The sequence below is a fragment of the Lynx rufus genome, unplaced genomic scaffold (assembly GCF_022079265.1).
Source record: "Lynx rufus isolate CCGP_SWC_20201006 ecotype Redwood Valley unplaced genomic scaffold, mLynRuf1.p SCAF_8, whole genome shotgun sequence".
Classification (NCBI taxonomy): domain Eukaryota; kingdom Metazoa; phylum Chordata; class Mammalia; order Carnivora; family Felidae; genus Lynx; species Lynx rufus.
In genome coordinates, this window is record NW_025814896.1 from 25,371,718 (window position 1) to 25,388,120 (window position 16,403).

The following is a 16,403-nucleotide window of genomic DNA, read 5'->3' on the forward strand; positions in this document are numbered from 1 at the left end:
GCTGGGCCCATCAGGCAGGCTTTGTGGGCAGAATAAGTGGTTTGGGTTTTCTTCTAAGTGTTACGGGCAGCCTCTGGCAAATTTAAGCAAGGGAGTGATACGATGCGATTTACATTTTGGAAAGATTCTTCTAGCTACAAGTGGAGAAGAGTGTAGGGGGCCAGGTTGGCAGTAAGGATCCAGTAAGGAAGTTACGTCATGGTCTGGGTGAGAGACCATGGCAGCCTGGACCAGGGTGGGGCTATGAGGTGGAGAGGAGTGGACAGATGTGGGATGTAATTTGGAGAGAGACTTTGTGGCCCAGGGCTGGGGGCGGGGGGAGCAAGAGGGGTATAGTGAATGACCCCCATGTTCCTCCTCCTTAGGCCTTGCCCCCCCACCTGAGAAAGGAAAGCCCTGACCTTGCCCCCCACCCTTGCCTCCTCAGCCCCCTACAGCCCTGGGGCCCCTGGCATGCGGGCTTCCCAGCTGGCCCCAATTGTTGTTACTCCCCAGGGAGTCATGGGAACACACTCCCCCTGCCCCTTTCAGCCCCCTCTTCCCAGACAGGGCCAGGCCCTAACAATGCCCCCTCAGCCAGCCAGTGGCCTGGACACAATGCCCCTGATTCGGTTCATTGCCAGCTCTAGGAGGCCTGCTGGGTTTCCTGGCCTGTTTGGCATATATATAACTCTGGCTTCCAGCAGGGATTTTTTTTTTTTTTTTTTTTTTAACAACAACAACAACAAAAATCCCTGGCTCCTCCTTTCTGAATATCTTAATATATTAGAAAAAGCTTTTCTCTTCCTATCCTGAGCCCTCCGTACTCCCCTCCCTAACCGCACTTGCCATGTGCCTGTCAACCCCCCCCCCCCCCCGCCCCGACCAAATGCAGGTCAGCAGGTGTCAGCAAGAAAACGAGAGAAAGAAAGAAAAGCCGCTTGCTCCACCATGGCCAACCTCGAATGTGCTGGTGATGCTGAAGATCATGAGAATAATCTGAGGGCTTGTGACATGGCAGGCACGGTGCCCAGCGCGTTTTGTACACTAGATCTCACTACTTCTAAGACACCATCAAAAATGAGCTACAACATTATTTTGAGCCCCTGAGAAAGAAAGGAGCTACCAACGAAAAATTTAGGACAGGCCATTGATCGTATGATGCACCTCAGTTTCAGAGGTATTAAAATATGGGGGGGGGGAGTCTTAGAATCCATGGAATTATGAGATCGCCTCATCTACACACCTCATTGTCCTCTGAACATATTTTTCTCCTTGTCTTTGTGCCTATCTGTGCCAACCAGAGTTTGGAGGGCAGTGCAGGGATTGCCTGATGAAAACTCTCCTAGTCTGCAGCCTCCCTAGAACGATTTTCCTTGCCTCCTTGAGAGGAGATGTAGGCAAGCTGTCTCAGTGATTCATCTTTCATTCCTAATAACAGCTGACATTTACTGGGCCCTCTCTCTGTGCCAGGTACTGTCCTAAGCACTTTAATGCCCCAACAGCCCTATCAGGTAAACACTATTTTTGTCATCCTCATTTTACACATGAAAAAAACAGAGCCCCTCCCCTCTAAGGGTCCCTTACTGACACTGCAGCTCTGGTCCAGGCAAGCACAGCTACTGTGTCTGGTTTCCCCCCTCTCCTTGGAAAAGCATCATCCCTTCTCAGAGGTTGGAGATGATGTAGAGAATGGAAGTGACACTGGGTGAGCTTTGAAGGGAAGAGAGGTCCCCAGAGCCTGAGTTCAGTGGGTAGTAGGGTTTGGGGGAAGGGAGGATGGCTTATCAACCTGGGACCTGTCCACTTGCACTGTTGTACCTTGAACAACACCCTACTGAACTATGGACCGATGGATGGCCCAAGAACTTGGCCAAGGCCATCCAGCTGGGCAACTGTTGGCTGGGCAAGCCCCGTGTCTCCTGTTTCACCATGAATGCCCACTTTTTCTGCTCTTCCACACCCATGTCTTCTCTGCAAAACAGAGGGGCTGTGCAGGTGCTAGTTAGTTCCTCGACAGTAAGAATATCACTAATGCTGGTTAACATTTATTGGGTGCTTACTCTCTGCCAGGCATGGGCATCAGGGATTGCAAACTCAGATGGCAGGGCAAGTAAGGTCACTAGGTGAGGCAAGCCATACAGGGACTATGGTGGCCTAGAGGGTCAAGGCTCTGGTGAAATGGGGCAACAGCAATTGCTCAGCACTGTGATGGCATGGCTAGTGTTGCCAGATATTACGGTTTTAAAGGAAAGCCAGATATTTGAATTTTTATATAGCATTTTCCAGTTTAAGAAAATTTTAAACTAATTCACAATTCAGGAAAAAAAAAAAAAAAAACAAACCTGTGGGCAAATTAAACCATACCTGTGAGCCAGTTTGCAAATCTGCTTGTTTGCTTATTTAACCCGGACACCCATCCTATGAAGGAGCCTTTGCCCCTTTTTGTACAGATGGGGCGAGCTCTTTAAGAGCATAAATCATCTACTCAAGGTCATCTAGCTAAGCCACGTAGTTGGGGTCTGACTCCTGCAGCTTGCTCCTGTGTTTGATGGCCTCTCAGCTGGGTAAGAGGCCTGTGTTCAGACACAACCAGAACTGGCATGGTGACAGAACATCTCCAGGGACAGCAAACCGTCAGTCAGAGAATTCAGTGTAGCAGTGAGGGATCATTTGAGACAAATGTGATGTTGCAGACATAAAATTCCCCACCTCCCTCTGCCAGAACTCAACAATGGATGTCTCTGTGCCCCTTAATAAAATTCAGTCACCACAGAATCATTTCTCCCAATTAGGCACTCCTTATAATGATGGGATGTTCATGTTTGGAGACTTTTTTTTTTTTAAACCTAAGAATGTATGTTTAGGTGAGGTGGTGTATGTGGAATAAATAGCCTTGAATTATTTGTGGTGTTTGTCAAACTTCTTAATGAGCATATTGTACACGTTCACGTAAATAATTCTGACTCTCCCACTGGACTGTGAGCTCCAGGTATGAGAGATGGGTCAGTTTTGCTTCCAGCTTTCTCCCCAGCACCTAAGCGTAATGTCTGACAGAACTGCTCAATAAATATCTTGTAGATTGAATGTCTGATACAATTGCTCAATAAATATCTGTGGAAGTGAATTGACTTGTCCAGGGTCACACAGACCAATGTTCCCATTTATATCCACTTGATTTAGAAGTTCATGCTATCACTTCTGCACAATCCTGCCTCTTGGAAAAACTCAAAGGAAAGATGTCTCCACACTGAGGATCATGGGCCCAGGAGCTTCCACACCTTTGGACTCTTTTAGAGTTAGATGTTGGTAGAGATGTGATGATGGGGGTGAGCGCCTACTAAGTTAGGCCACTATCCATCATAATACCTTTTGGACACCGCACATTATAATCTTGACAGACCTGAGCCTGGCTCGTGGGGTATTTATAGGGGGTCTTGAAGTATAAAGTGCAGGCCCTAGGGTTTTGCCGTGGAACAGGCTAAGTTCTCATCTCATTTCTGCTCCCTGACCTTGAGCTGCGAGTGGCCCTCCCTGAGCCTCCTTCTTCCTGCACCATGTGGATAAATAAGCTTCACTTAGGGGGATTATTGGTTGAAAGGATATCATCACTGGAAGTGGCTGCCCAGTAATTGTGGATTTTTTGGAAGCCTACCAGCCAGAAGAGAACTGTTGATGTTGAGAACAGCCTTATCAGTATCTCCCAGGCTTGAGGCCAAGGGGCCCATCTTTCAGGCCTTTGCCGCTTTCAAGTGGGTATTAATAGATACAGAAGGACCTTATCTCTTCCTTGAATTCACACTGGGAATTCTGGTCTTCCCTCCTTTCTGCTGCAGCAGGACAGGAGGGATTGTGGGAAGAAGGGCACCTGATTCTACCTGGGAGGTTGGGTACTTGAATACTTTGGGGAGAGCAGGGCTTTGGTAATCCTCTAGCTTTGACCTCACCAAGCATGAATAATAGCCTTTCATCTGCTAGGTAAGCTCATGCCCTTTGGGCCTCAGCTTGTCCATCATGAAATGGGGCAATAACAACATCTGTCTTCCTTCTCCAGCAACCAGTACAGTGCTTGGTGTATGACAAGTGCTCAGTAACTGTTTGTTGAGTGACTATTGGGTATGAGAGGACTTTACAAAGAGAATGTTGCTGTTATTGAGACCCTTTGGGAAGATATGGAGAAAAGAAACTCCCATCTGGAATGGGACTGTTGCTGATTTCTCTTACCCTCTGTCAGAGTCTGGCTTGGTTATTTCAAATGAGACCTACCATTCTAATAATGGTGGCTTATCTGGGGAGAAGGAACAGGATGATCCCATGGCTGGCAATCCAGCATAGGCCAGATTCTATCACTGGCTGGCATCACAGGTCTCTACTCCCAAATGGGCCTCAGTTTTCCCATCTCTACAGCAAGAGGCTTGTGCAGTCTCTATGGTCCTTTCCAATGCTGACACAATCTAAGATTTACAATGAGCAATTTCAAAAACTGCTTAGGAAACTCCTGCTGCTTACCTAAACCACCTTATAGTTTATAAAACACGTTCAGCTCCCTTATGCTTCTTATCCTCATGGCAAGCCTGGGAGAGGCCAAGGTAAAGTGCCCATTTTACAGATGAGGAAACTGGAGCTGAGAATTGTCCTCAAGGGGCTATAACTTGAGGCTGCACCACACATTTTGGTTATACAGGTATACTATTTGTTCTCAAATGTGAACCTGCATAAAAATCACCTGGAATCGAGGGATGGGGTGGGTAGGGTAGTCCTTGTGAAAATGTAGATTCCTGGGCACTTAAGAGACTCTAAATTGGAAAGGCTGGGGTGGGCCCAAAGGTAACAAGTGCCCAGGTAATTCTGAAGCCTGGTGCCTAAGGACTACTCCTGGAGAGTCAGGGCCTCCTTGTTGTATGCTGGGTAGCTTCAGGCATCAGGCTGTTTCTTTCCTAACCTTTCTCAGCATCTGCTCTGGGCCGACCAGTGTTGGGAGGAGGCCCTAATGGAGCTCCCTGTCTTGGTAGGAGAGGCAGATGGAGAAATTGAGTGTGTGGTCAGTGCTGGAACAGAGGCAGCATTGGGCAATGGCAGCAGTGAATAACTAAGACTCTGGAGGGCTCTCTGGAGGAAGTCATGTTTATTCTGGGCCTCAGGATTTGAACCTTGTTTGTGTATTACTTGTTTTTTTTTTTTTTTTCCCTGTGGGTCATCCCCACCAGGTGGCAGGCAAGTTCATAGAAACGATCAAGTCTCAGATCTCTGCCCTCAGAGCTGGCACAAGGCCTGGCACAGAGAAGAGGACAATATTGGTTAAATCAGCTGACCTGAGCAAAGAGAAATGGCTGATGGAGAGGTCACAGGGCCTCAGGATTAAATGCATTTTCATGCTCAGCACCCTCACTTCCTCCCTTTGTGAGATCTAACATGGAGTTAATGGTGGAAATTCCTCATCATGTTGTAAACATTTGTTAGCTCTGTTCCTCTCCTCCTCTTTTCACTAGACTGAGCTGTTCAAAGTCTGAACTAGGAATGAGGCACAAAGCAGACTCTCAAAACGTTTGTTGAATACAGGAGTGAATGAATGAGTTCAAGGAGAAGCTGTGCATTGGCTATTGAAGATTCCAGCTAAAAGGGGGCTTATAGGAAAGCCCCAAGCTGTGTTGAGCCAGATGTCCCTCCCCATTTTCTAGCAGCCTCCTTCTGCTCAAGCTGACAAGGACAAGGCAGGTGCAGGATTTGAAAGTAAATATATAGGTGGGGCAAGTTGAGGATGGGAGCAGCAGCTGGGACTTTGGAGATGGGCTTGAGAAGCTAGAAACGCGGAACAGCAGCACCTAGTTATCTAGACCGAGCTTGTTGGGGCTACAGGTGGAGGAATCTGGGGGTCACGTAAGGTCTGCGTATGGTGAGAAGTGCAGAACGGACCCTCTGTCCTAAAGGTCTCCACACACAGGGATCAGCAGGATGCGATGAGTCGGGGCGGGAACCTGGCCACCACGCCTGGGGTAGGGACAGTCCCCGCTGGGGGCGGGGAGTGCGAAACCTCCTGGCACCGCCCCGACAAAGCCTGCGCGCGCCCGGTTCCGCGATTGGCCGCGCCTCCTCGCGCCGACGCCCCGTCCCGCCCACCGCCGCCGGTCCGGTGCGCTGCAGCCAACGGGTGCTGTCGCCGTCGCCCACGTCACAGTCCAGACAGCCAATGATGGGAGCGCTCCGCGGCTCGTGGCTCTTTCGCGGCAAAAAGGATTTGGCGCGTAAAAGTGGCCGGGACTTTGCAGGCAGCGGCGGCCGGGGGCGGAGCGGGATCGAGCCCTCGCCGCGGCCTGCAGCCATGGGCCCGCGCCGCCGCCGCCGCCTGCCACCCGGGCCGCGCGGGCCGTGAGCGCCATGGCCGTGGCCGGGGCCCCCGCAGGCGGCCCATGCGCGCCGGCGCTGGAGGCCCTGCTCGGGGCCGGCGCGCTGCGGCTGCTCGACTCCTCGCAGATCGTCATCATCTCCACGGCGCAGGACGCCAGCGCCCCGCCGGCCCCCGCCGGTCCCGCCGCGCCCGCTGCCGGCCCCCGCGACCCCGACCTGCTGCTCTTCGCCACGCCGCAGGCGCCCCGGCCCACACCCAGCGCGCCGCGCCCTGCACTCGGCCGCCCGCCGGTACGGACAACACAAGGGACATTGGGCCGAGTGCGCGTCTGGACCCCCGTGCTGACCCGGGCGGGGCGCGGTTTTTGGCCAGGAGGCAACGGGGGCGGGGGAGGGGGGTGGGCCGAGGCTCCCGGGCTGGGCGGGGCCGAGCCTGGGTTGGGCCTCCGGGCCCCGCCCCGGGGTGCGGGGTGACCTCGGGCCAGTCCCCGTTTGCTTCTGTGCTCTGGGCCTCGGCTTCCCAGAGCCGCTCGAGGGTCAGACTCAGTGATAATAATGGCCCACGTGTATTCAGCTGGCGCTGCCTGTATGCCAGGTCTCTGGCAGACTTGGAGCCAGCTAAAACTCACAACCATGCTGTGAGCTCAGTGTTGTCACTGTGCCCATCTTGAATTGAGGCCCAGAGAGGGGAAGTGACTTGCCCCCGGTCCTACGGCTGCAAGTGGCGGGTCAGGGATTTGAACTGAGGCCTGCTGGCTTCAGACCAGAACTCGTGGCGGGGTAGTGGCCACGGCGCCTTGGGGAGGTGAAGGGGGGGGTGTCCTGGAGCCAAACTTTTGAAGAGTCATTGAGGAGACCCTCCTTCCTGCCTAGATGCTCCACTGCCAGGTGCAGGCCTGGGCCTCTGGGGACAGGCCTCCTGGCTGGGAGGCCTTCTCTGCAGGGGCGGGGTGGTTGGGCCAGCTGCTGATCCCCTCCCTCTGCCTGTCCTTCCATCTGCCACCCTCCACCCTCACAGGCCCTGGTTGCCATGGAACCTCATTAATGAGACAGGCAGACCCCTAGGCCCCCAGGGAAGTACTGGGTGGGCTGGGCCTCAGGGAGCTGGAGTGGAAGCCCCCAATGCCAGGAGAGAGGAAACATCCCAGGGAGATGCTTTGATAAAGTGCTGCTGGAGCAGCAAGAGGCTCAAGACTGGGGGGGCGCAGAAGAGGTGGCTGAATTGGAAGAAGGGAGTAGAGGCCCAGAGCTTGGACCCGTGGGCTTCAGGACAGGGTGTGGAGACCAGTTTGACTGGCAGAGCCTGTGGGTGAAGGTGGGGCTTGGGAGGCAAGCAGGGGCCAGGCCAGCCTGGCAGGATGGGGTCTCAGCAGGGGGCTTGGAACAAGTGGGAGGGGTGAGGCAGAGCCCAGGGCAAGGAGGTGGAAGCTGTCCAACTGCTTATGGGGGTCTGGGTGGCAGCTGGTCCCTGAGGCATCCCAGCAAGTCTCCCCTAACTCCCTTGGCCTCACGCCCAGTTCTGCCTTCCTTCCGGAATCACCAAGATGCTAATAATAATAACAATAGGAGCCACCATTGTTTTGAGACTGTTTTGTGTGTCAGGCTCTGTGCCAAGCACTTCACCCAATTAATTCTCAACAACCATCCCCTTTTACAGATAGAGAAGCTGAGACCCAGAGATGGTAGGTCATTCAGCTTAGTGAAATGGTGGGGCCAGTCCAAACTTCCTGAGCGGTTAACCAATTAACCACCGAGATGCCTTGCCTCCTGGAGATGCTAACAGAGGGCGAAGGAAGTTCACAGACCCTTCTAATGGGTGAAAGAAAGGAGGAGGATTCTACCAGGGGTGGGTCACCTATATCCCAGTGGCCTGTCTCTGCCGGTGCCAGCTTGGGTCCTGGACATGAAAACTGCATTTAGCTGACTGATAAGTACTTAGCAGGCCTGGGGCTGTAGAAGCTGAGCTCCACTCCACGCTCAGAGGGACTGCCAGAGACTGGGCTGAGGAAATGTCCTCCACCCCACCCCCAGTGGTGTCAGAGGCAGCCTCTGTGAGCCTGAGCATTCCATTCATTCAGCTGTTGTTGAGTTAGTGAACACCCAAGACGTACTAGACACAAGCAACTAAAAACCTCTGCCCTCAACAGGACTTAAGTGATAGTAGCCACTTCCTGTCAGTGGATGGTAGGGGCGAGGGCTGGCACCATCCTGGAGCTAAAGCCCAGAAACATGGGCCCAGCTTTTGCCCTCCAATACCTCCCAACTCCTGTACCTCTGGGTAGCCACTGGCCATATGAGCTGTGGCCTCCACTGACCCTCTGCACTGGCATTTGTTTGGGACAGTCTTTGAAACAAGCTACAGGTTCGGCTTCTGCATCAGTGAGCATTCATTGAGCATCTCTAGTGTACAAGTCTCTATGCAATTCAGCCATTCCTCCAGGCCCTTCCTGTCCACCTCTATCCTGTCATGGCTATTAAAAAACAAATTAAATATAATGCACATTTACTGGGGTGCCTGGGAGGCTCAGTTGGTTGAGCCTCCAATTCGAAATTAATTTCTATTTAGGTCCTGATCTCTGGGGTGAGATTGAGCCCCACGTCAGGCTCTGCACTGAGCTTGGAGCCTGCTTGGGATTTGCTCCCTCTGATCCTCCCCCATGCGTTCCTCCACGCGTGTGCGTGCTCACTTTCTCAAAATAAACATTTAAAGAAAATACACATTTACTACAGAAAAAGAGTTAGACTAAAAAGTTGAAGGGGGCAGAATGCCAGCCCCATCCATTTTTCCTTCTGTTTTCTTTTCCTAAGCCTCTTTTTTTTTTTAAGGTGGTTGTGACAGCTTTTTCTTAAATTTCAAAAATTGTAGTTTTTCCTTTATTTCTGTGTTCAAACAGTGGATCATCCACACCTTACAGATATGGTAACAGTCCCCCATGATCGTCCCCCACCCACACACCATACAGAGCTGGCTCCTAGAATGGATTCTAAAAAATATTTTAGATATTTAGAAACTGGAGAAAAATGTTTCGTGAGCTTTTTAGTCCAAAAAGGGATCATACAAATGCATTGCCCTCTAACGTTTTTCTTGTCATTATGTCTTCGAGAGGATTCTGTGTCACCCTGCCTCAGTCCTGGACAGCTGTGTGGTATTCTAGGGGCTGAATGAGCCACACTTTTTGTGCCTCCCCTTCCACTGATGGGTATTTGAGCTGTACAGATTTTCTTTTTTTTTTTTTGCCAGTGTTCTGTGTTTCTTCACCTCTGCCTTCCCAGGCCCCTGTGCTAAGATCTCTAGAGAGCAGTGGTAGAAATTGACATTTGCTTGAGGCCTTGGTTTAGGGTGTGGCATTGACCTGTCTTCAGGGGGGGCAGGGGCCTGCAGAACAGGGAGAAGAGGAGGGGAGGGGTGCCGTTGGCAGGAGCATGCTAGGTTCAGGCGCCAGGGGCAAGGCTGGAGAGGAGGTACATTCTGGTTGGCTTTTCGGGGCTAGGTTCTGGACTAGGCTCTAGGGAGGCAGGACTCATGGTAGATAGGAACGTGGGCTCAGTGCCAGCCTGTTAGGACTCATCCTGGCCCTGCCTCTCACTGTCTGTGCAACCTTTCCGAGGTACAGTTTCCTCGGGCAGTGGAAGTCATCATGGCCTCTGCTTGCAAGGTCCAGGCAGAAGCTTTGATGACCGAATGCAGACAAAGCAATGATTTAGCAGTACCCAATACACAAGAGGCACTCAGCATGTGTGAGTGCTTCTGTCCCTGGGACACCTGAGGGAACCTGTGAATGTGCAGTCAGAGGGAGGGTCTGTGTGGAGGTTCATATAATAAACAGTAGTTGATGCCAGGCACTGCATCCAGTGATTATTTAGGCCCAGTGCCTGCCTCCGAGGGGGCCCTGCCCTCCAGGTGAGACAAACACATCTGCAGAAATTTGTGTTGAGAGATAATGTGGGGAAAGATCAGGTATGAGGCACTTCAGTGGGCGAAGGGACCCGGTCTATTGCAGGATCAGAAAGTGATGGGGAAGGTGCCTGCCCCCGGAGGTGGAAGGAATTGGTGTGAAGAGTAGGAGGGAGGGAGGTGAGGGCACTCCCGGGAAGGAACCAGTATGGGCTAAGGCTTAGAGACCTGTCTCAGCAGAAGTGCAGGTGGAGAAGTGGCAGAGGTGGACACTAGGGTAGAGAGGGACAGATGGAGGTGGGGAGATGGCTGAGTGGTCCACATGGGAGGAGATAGTGGCTGTGGTGATGGGCTTTCCTGGCAACTGCATGTGATGAGGGCATGGCTGCCGAAGGTTCTAGCTGGGGTTATGTGTGAAGGAGGGGTATGGCTGGTTTGGGTCAGGCTGCACTTGAGAGGCCTGTGAGACTCCATCCTCCAGTGTGGGTGACTAACCCGTGGGGTGTTCTGGGTGGAGATCCTGGCTCAGCCACTTCTGGGCGGTATGACATTGGGCCTCTCTGAGCTTCAGTTACGTTATCTGTAAAATGGGGCCATTATTGTGCTGCTAGTCCCACAAGACGGACTGAACATGCAGAGCATGTGTGAGCACCAGCTGCCGCCATGTTCGAACAAAAACCAGAGAGAAGAGGCAACTCGCCCAAGGGACCTATATCCTAATGGCATAAAACAACAAACAACTAATACAATACCGTATGTGAGCTATACTAGAATTGAAATTAAAAGCTTAATTAAAAAAAAACAAACAAACAAGCATTTATTATCACACAGTTCTGGTGGGGTAGGAATTCAGAGGAGACTTAGCTCAGTGCCTCTGCCTCAGGATCTCTTTTGAGGTTGCAGCCCAAATGTCCGGCCAGGTTGCAATCATCAGAAGGCATGACGAGGGTTGGAGGACCTGTTCCCAGGCTCACCGGTGGTGCTACTGCAGGAAGCCTCAGTTCCTTGTCCCCCTGGGTCTGTGTGACATGGCAGCAGCGGTCCCCAGAGTGAATGGTCCAATTCAGAGAACAAAGAGGAAGCTCCAGTGCATCTCGGACCCCGTCTGAGAAGTGACTGGTCACCACTTCCATCACGCTGCTCATTAGAAGCAAGATACCAGATCAGAACTATATTTAAGGGGAGGAGAATTAGGCCCTGTCTTTCGAAAGGAAGAGTACCAAGAAATATGCAGACAGGGGCGCCCGGGTGGCTCAGTCAGTTAAGCAACTTGACTTTTGCTCAGGTCATGATCTCACTGTGCGTGGGATTGAGCCCCACTTCGGGCTCCGCTCTGACAGCGTGGAGCCTGTTTGGAATTCTCCGTCTCTGCCCCTCCCCTACTTGTGCATGTGTGTGTGCATGCGTGCTCCCTCGTGTGTGCACGTGCTCTCTCAAAATAAATAAAAAAAAAAAAAAAGAAATTTGCAGACATATTTTTAAACCACCACAGGCCCCCAGGGAGGTAGTGGTGGAGCTAGAACTTGAACTCGGGTCTTCTGCCCTCCACTTGAGTGATCTGTCCTGTGTGGTAGGATTGTGTCCCTGGGATCCCTCACACACTTAGATGTCCTGGTAGAGAAAGTGGGGCAGGGGTGGCCCAGGAGCACCAAGCCCTAAATTAGGTCTATTCTGGCCTCACTTCTGGTTATTGGGCATCATCCCATTGTTTCTACCACAGGTAAAACGGAGGTTGGACCTGGAAACTGACCATCAGTACCTGGGCGAGAGCAGCGGGCCAGCCCGGGGCAGAGGCCGCCACCCAGGAAAAGGTACCCACAGAACTTGGGCTGGGGCAGGCCCCCTGACCCGGCCCAAGTTGGGGGTGTGGACAGACAAATATGCTTGCAAAGTGAGCTCTGGCTGTCAGGCCTGGACCTGAGCCAGGCCTCTGGAGGCCCCGAGGGGCAGCTGGAGTGGCCGCCCGGCATGGCTTTCCAAACCCTGGGGGGTGGGGAGTTCCCCAGCCAGAAAAGGAATGCCATGTGGTTGGCAGGCGGCAGCCCCAGGGCCTCCCCGTCAGCTTTGCCAAGGGGAAGGAGCCATCTATCCCTCCCACCCCTATCCCTCTGCCCTGCATTGCCAGGAAGGCTGGCCTGCCTGGGGTGGGGGGGTGCTGAGGGAGCCACCTCGCCTGGACCCCCAGGTGTGAAATCCCCAGGGGAGAAGTCACGCTATGAGACATCGCTGAATCTGACCACCAAACGCTTCCTGGAGCTGCTGAGCCGCTCAGCTGATGGTGTTGTTGATCTGAACTGGGCGGCTGAGGTGCTGAAGGTGCAGAAACGGCGCATCTATGACATCACCAATGTCCTCGAGGGCATCCAGCTCATTGCCAAGAAGTCCAAGAATCACATCCAGTGGCTGTAGGTACCAGCCAAACAGGAGGGCAGGCAGAGACTGAGGCACAGGGCTGGACCAGCCTGGAGGAGCTGAGAGCAATACCCACCGTGGCTGCCTTGTCATATAGCTGGGGAAACTGGGGCTTAGGGAGTAGAGGAAGGTACACAGATCTCACATATGCAGCTTAATGCACCTTCATATATTTCTTCGCCTGGGGAGCCACCATCCAGATCAGGATAAAGAACACACCCAGCACCACAGAAAGTTCCCTGTGCTGCTTCCCAATTGTTGCCCACCCCTCACACCATTAGGTGATCACTCTTCTGCCCTCTGTTGCCATCAATGGGATTGTCTAACACATCTGCTTTGTTCTTGTTAATTCTTGTTTTATTTTTCTCCTCTCCTTCCCCCGCCCCCCCGCCATCCTACTCCTCTCTCATTGACACATCTGCCTTTTCAGTTTTTAGCAGATGATTCCATTCTGCATCATTTTTTTTCTTTTTACTTGACCACATGTCTTGGAAGTGCTCCCACGTCTGTACATCCGATGCATTCTCATCCTTTTATACAACTTTATAGTATTCCACAGCATGCCTGCACCATCATTTACTTATCCTGCTCCCTGTGAGGGATATGTTGGTGTTTACAGACATTCAGGCCCAACTTTAGACCCCTGCCAGTCTGACTTGGAGCCCAGTTCAGCTCTCTGCTGCTTCCCAGTGAGAAGCCAGACCCAGAGAGGGACAAGGGCTCACTTAGATCTCACAGAACAGGCAGCAACAGACTGGGTGCTGAGGGTCCGGGCTCCTGGGCCAGGAGCTACAAGCCCTCTCTTTGCCTCCTGCAGAGGCAGCCATGCAGCAGTGGGGATCGGTGGGCGGCTTGAAGGACTGACCCAGGACCTCCGGCAACTGCAGGAGAGTGAGCGGCAGCTGGACCACCTCATCCATATCTGTACCGCCCAGCTGCGGCTGCTTTCTGAGGACTCTGACAGCCAGCGATATCCTTGGATCTTTGGGATGGCCCCCATGGAGGACAGGACTGGCGGGTGGGCGTCCCATCCAAGTGGGACTGTGAGGTTACCCTGGGCCCTGGATTCAGGAGAGGGCTCTGGCTTTGGATGCAGGTTCTGGGCTCAGCATTTACTTGTTGTTATGCTGGACAAGTTACTTAACCTCTCTGAGCCTCAGCTTCATCTGTAAAAGGGGAAAGTAATCAATTCTGAAATTGCACAGATTAAAACAAGAAAACTTAGTACAAGCAATAGTAAACATTTATTTGGTAGTGATTCAGTACATGGCCATAGCTTCATAGCTAGAGATCTAAGTTCTTGTTTGTCTTTCATCTAGAAAAATAGTAACTTATTTTTAAGATTTATTTTTAAGTAGTCTCTGCATCCAACATGGGGCTTGAACTCACAACCCCGAGACTAAGAGTTGCACACTCCACTGACTGAGCCAGCCAGGCGCCCCTAGAAACTTTATTTTCAAATAAGGGGTTTGTTTTGTTTTGTTTTGTTTTGTTTTGTTTTGTTAGTAAATACCCAAATTATGTTTAAAAGTTTTGGAGACAGCCACCAATTGACACCAAGATCATGGGTCAGAATAAATTCTCAGCACCAGGCCTGGAGTTCTTACATAACTTACATGAAATTATTGCAGGCAACCATCATTACTTTGGGATTAGATGGGTAGAATGGTCTCACTGTACAGATGTGGAAATTGGGGCTCAAGGTGTGAGATAGGCCCAAGCACCAACTATGTGCCAGGCCCTGGGGTGGGGGATGGAGAGGACAAGAGAGACTAGGTAGGTGTGGGCTCTTATGAATCCTCTGGGTGGGTGGCCCCAGAGGTCATAGATCATGTGGTCCTTGACTCCACCAACCCTGGCCTACGTGACCTGCCAGGACCTTCGTAGCATCGCAGACCCTGCAGAGCAGATGGTTATGGTGATTAAGGCTCCTCCAGAGACCCAGCTCCAAGCCATAGACTCCTCAGAGGTGAGACTCGGGACTCCAGACCTGACCAGGACAGGCTGGGGTGGGCTGGTGGTCAGCTGAGCCTCAATATACCCTGCCTGCTGCCTCCACCCAGACCTTTCAGATCTCCCTTAAGAGCAAACAAGGCCCCATTGACGTTTTCCTGTGCCCTGAGGAGAGTGCAGGCGGGATCAGCCCTGGGAAGACCTCATCCCAGGGGACAGCTTCTGGGGAGGAGGACAGGGCAGTTGACCCTGCCACCACAGTGCCACCACCGTCATCTCCCTCCTCATCCCCTGCTGCGGATCCCAGCCAGTCCCTGCTCAGCCTGGAGCAAGGTGGGTGAAGGGTGGGTGGCTGGGTGGGGTGGGTCTGGGCTCCTCTCCCAGCTGGGTGGGCAGGTGTGACAGCCCCCTCTGCCCTCCCCGCGGGCCGTCCCCGGCCTGTGATGCTCCCCCATCTCCCCAGAACCTCTGCTTTCCCGGATGGGTGGCCTGCGGGCCCCTGTGGACGAGGACCGCCTGTCCCCGCTGGTGGCGGCCGACTCGCTCCTGGAGCATGTGCGGGAGGACTTCTCCGGCCTCCTCCCTGAGGAGTTCATCAGCCTGTCCCCTCCCCACGAGGCCCTCGACTACCACTTTGGCCTTGAGGAGGGTGAGGGCATCAAAGACCTCTTCGACTGTGACTTTGGGGACCTTACCCCCTTGGATTTCTGACGGGGCTTCGGGGGACCAGGGCCTCCTGAGATCCCACCCTGTCTCTGCAGCCCTGGAGCCCCCTGCCCCTGGCCGTCCCCCCAGCCCGATTGGAAATGTTTAATTTATACCCTATCTCCCCTATCTCCGGAAGCTTCTAGCTCTGGAGTCTGGCTATGGCCAGGAGGCTGAGCAAGCCAGGAAGGGAAGGATTCTGTTTGTGGTGTGTATGTGCATGCACCCAGCACCCAACATGTGTGTACACGGGGTGAGTGGTGTGTGAGCATGTGTGTGTGCATGTACCGGGGAATGAAGGTGAACACATCTGTGCGTGCACTGAAAACACGCCCCAGTGTGTCCACGTGTGTGTGCATGAGTCCATGTGTGCGCGTGGTGGGGGCTCTAACTGCACTTTTGGTCTCCTTGCTCCAGGGGCCCCACGAGGCCCAGGGTGGCCACCTGCCCCCAGAATCCTGCGTGCTGACCAGGCCAGGTGGAGAGGCCTTGGCCTGCTTGTTTGCAGGACAGCGAGAGCACTTCTGTCGTCTTAAAAGGTTTTTCTGATCGAAGCTTTAATGGAGCGTTATTTATTTATCAAGGCCTCTTTGGCAAGCCTGGGGCACCAGCTAAGGGTAGGAAGGATGTGGGACTGATGCCCCAACTCCCTATACGCCTGAGCGAGGGCAGGGGTCCCTAAGCTGTAATTTGCCCCACTCCGAAGGAGCTGAGGCCTGAGCGGTTTATTTATTGGGATATTGAGGGAGGGAGACAGACTGACTGACTGACAGCCATGGGTGGATTGAGGGGGTGGTCCCTTCCCAGGGGGTCACTGCAGGACCCCATCTGCCCCCCAGGATGGATGTGAGATGGGAGAGGTGAGTGGGGGACCTTCACTGACAGGGTGGGCAGGAGGGGTGGGTGAAGGGCTGCTCCTAGCCCAGACCACAGGGGCCCCTCCTGTGGCATTTGAAGTGCCCCCTCTACCCCACTTCTTGCTCTGCCCCACCCTCCAATCTGCACTTTGATTTGCCTTCCTAACTGCTCTGTTCCCTCTTGCTTTGGTTTTAATAAATATTTTGATGGTGTTTGGGCTGGGTTTTGGGACTGTGTTCTGGGAGCAAATCTGAGA

The 16,403-nt window shown here is 52.9% G+C and overlaps 1 protein-coding gene across 1 annotated transcript; it reads left to right on the forward strand.

Moving 5' to 3' along the window:
- Positions 1–6,339: 6,339 nt before the first annotated feature.
- On the forward strand, positions 6,340–16,359 carry E2F1 (E2F transcription factor 1). Its single transcript, XM_047068587.1, has 7 exons — positions 6,340–6,615; positions 11,940–12,030; positions 12,405–12,624; positions 13,449–13,601; positions 14,486–14,600; positions 14,695–14,917; positions 15,048–16,359. Exons 1-7 carry the CDS (start codon positions 6,355–6,357, stop codon positions 15,293–15,295), a joined length of 1,311 nt encoding a protein of 436 aa, XP_046924543.1. The 5' UTR covers positions 6,340–6,354; the 3' UTR covers positions 15,296–16,359.
- Positions 16,360–16,403: the final 44 nt, after the last annotated feature.

What these genes read in the sequence shown, in the direction of transcription:
- E2F1 (XM_047068587.1), top strand. Translation starts at nt 6,355, where the DNA reads ATGGCCGTGGCCGGGGCCCCCGCAGGCGGCCCATGCGCGCCGGCGCTG. An exon ending in AGGCCGCCACCCAGGAAAAG is followed by an intron (nt 12,031 to 12,404) that starts GTACCCACAGAA and finishes CTGGACCCCCAG; the next exon opens with GTGTGAAATCCCCAGGGGAG. An exon ending in GAGGACTCTGACAGCCAGCG is followed by an intron (nt 13,602 to 14,485) that starts ATATCCTTGGAT and finishes GACTCCACCAAC; the next exon opens with CCTGGCCTACGTGACCTGCC.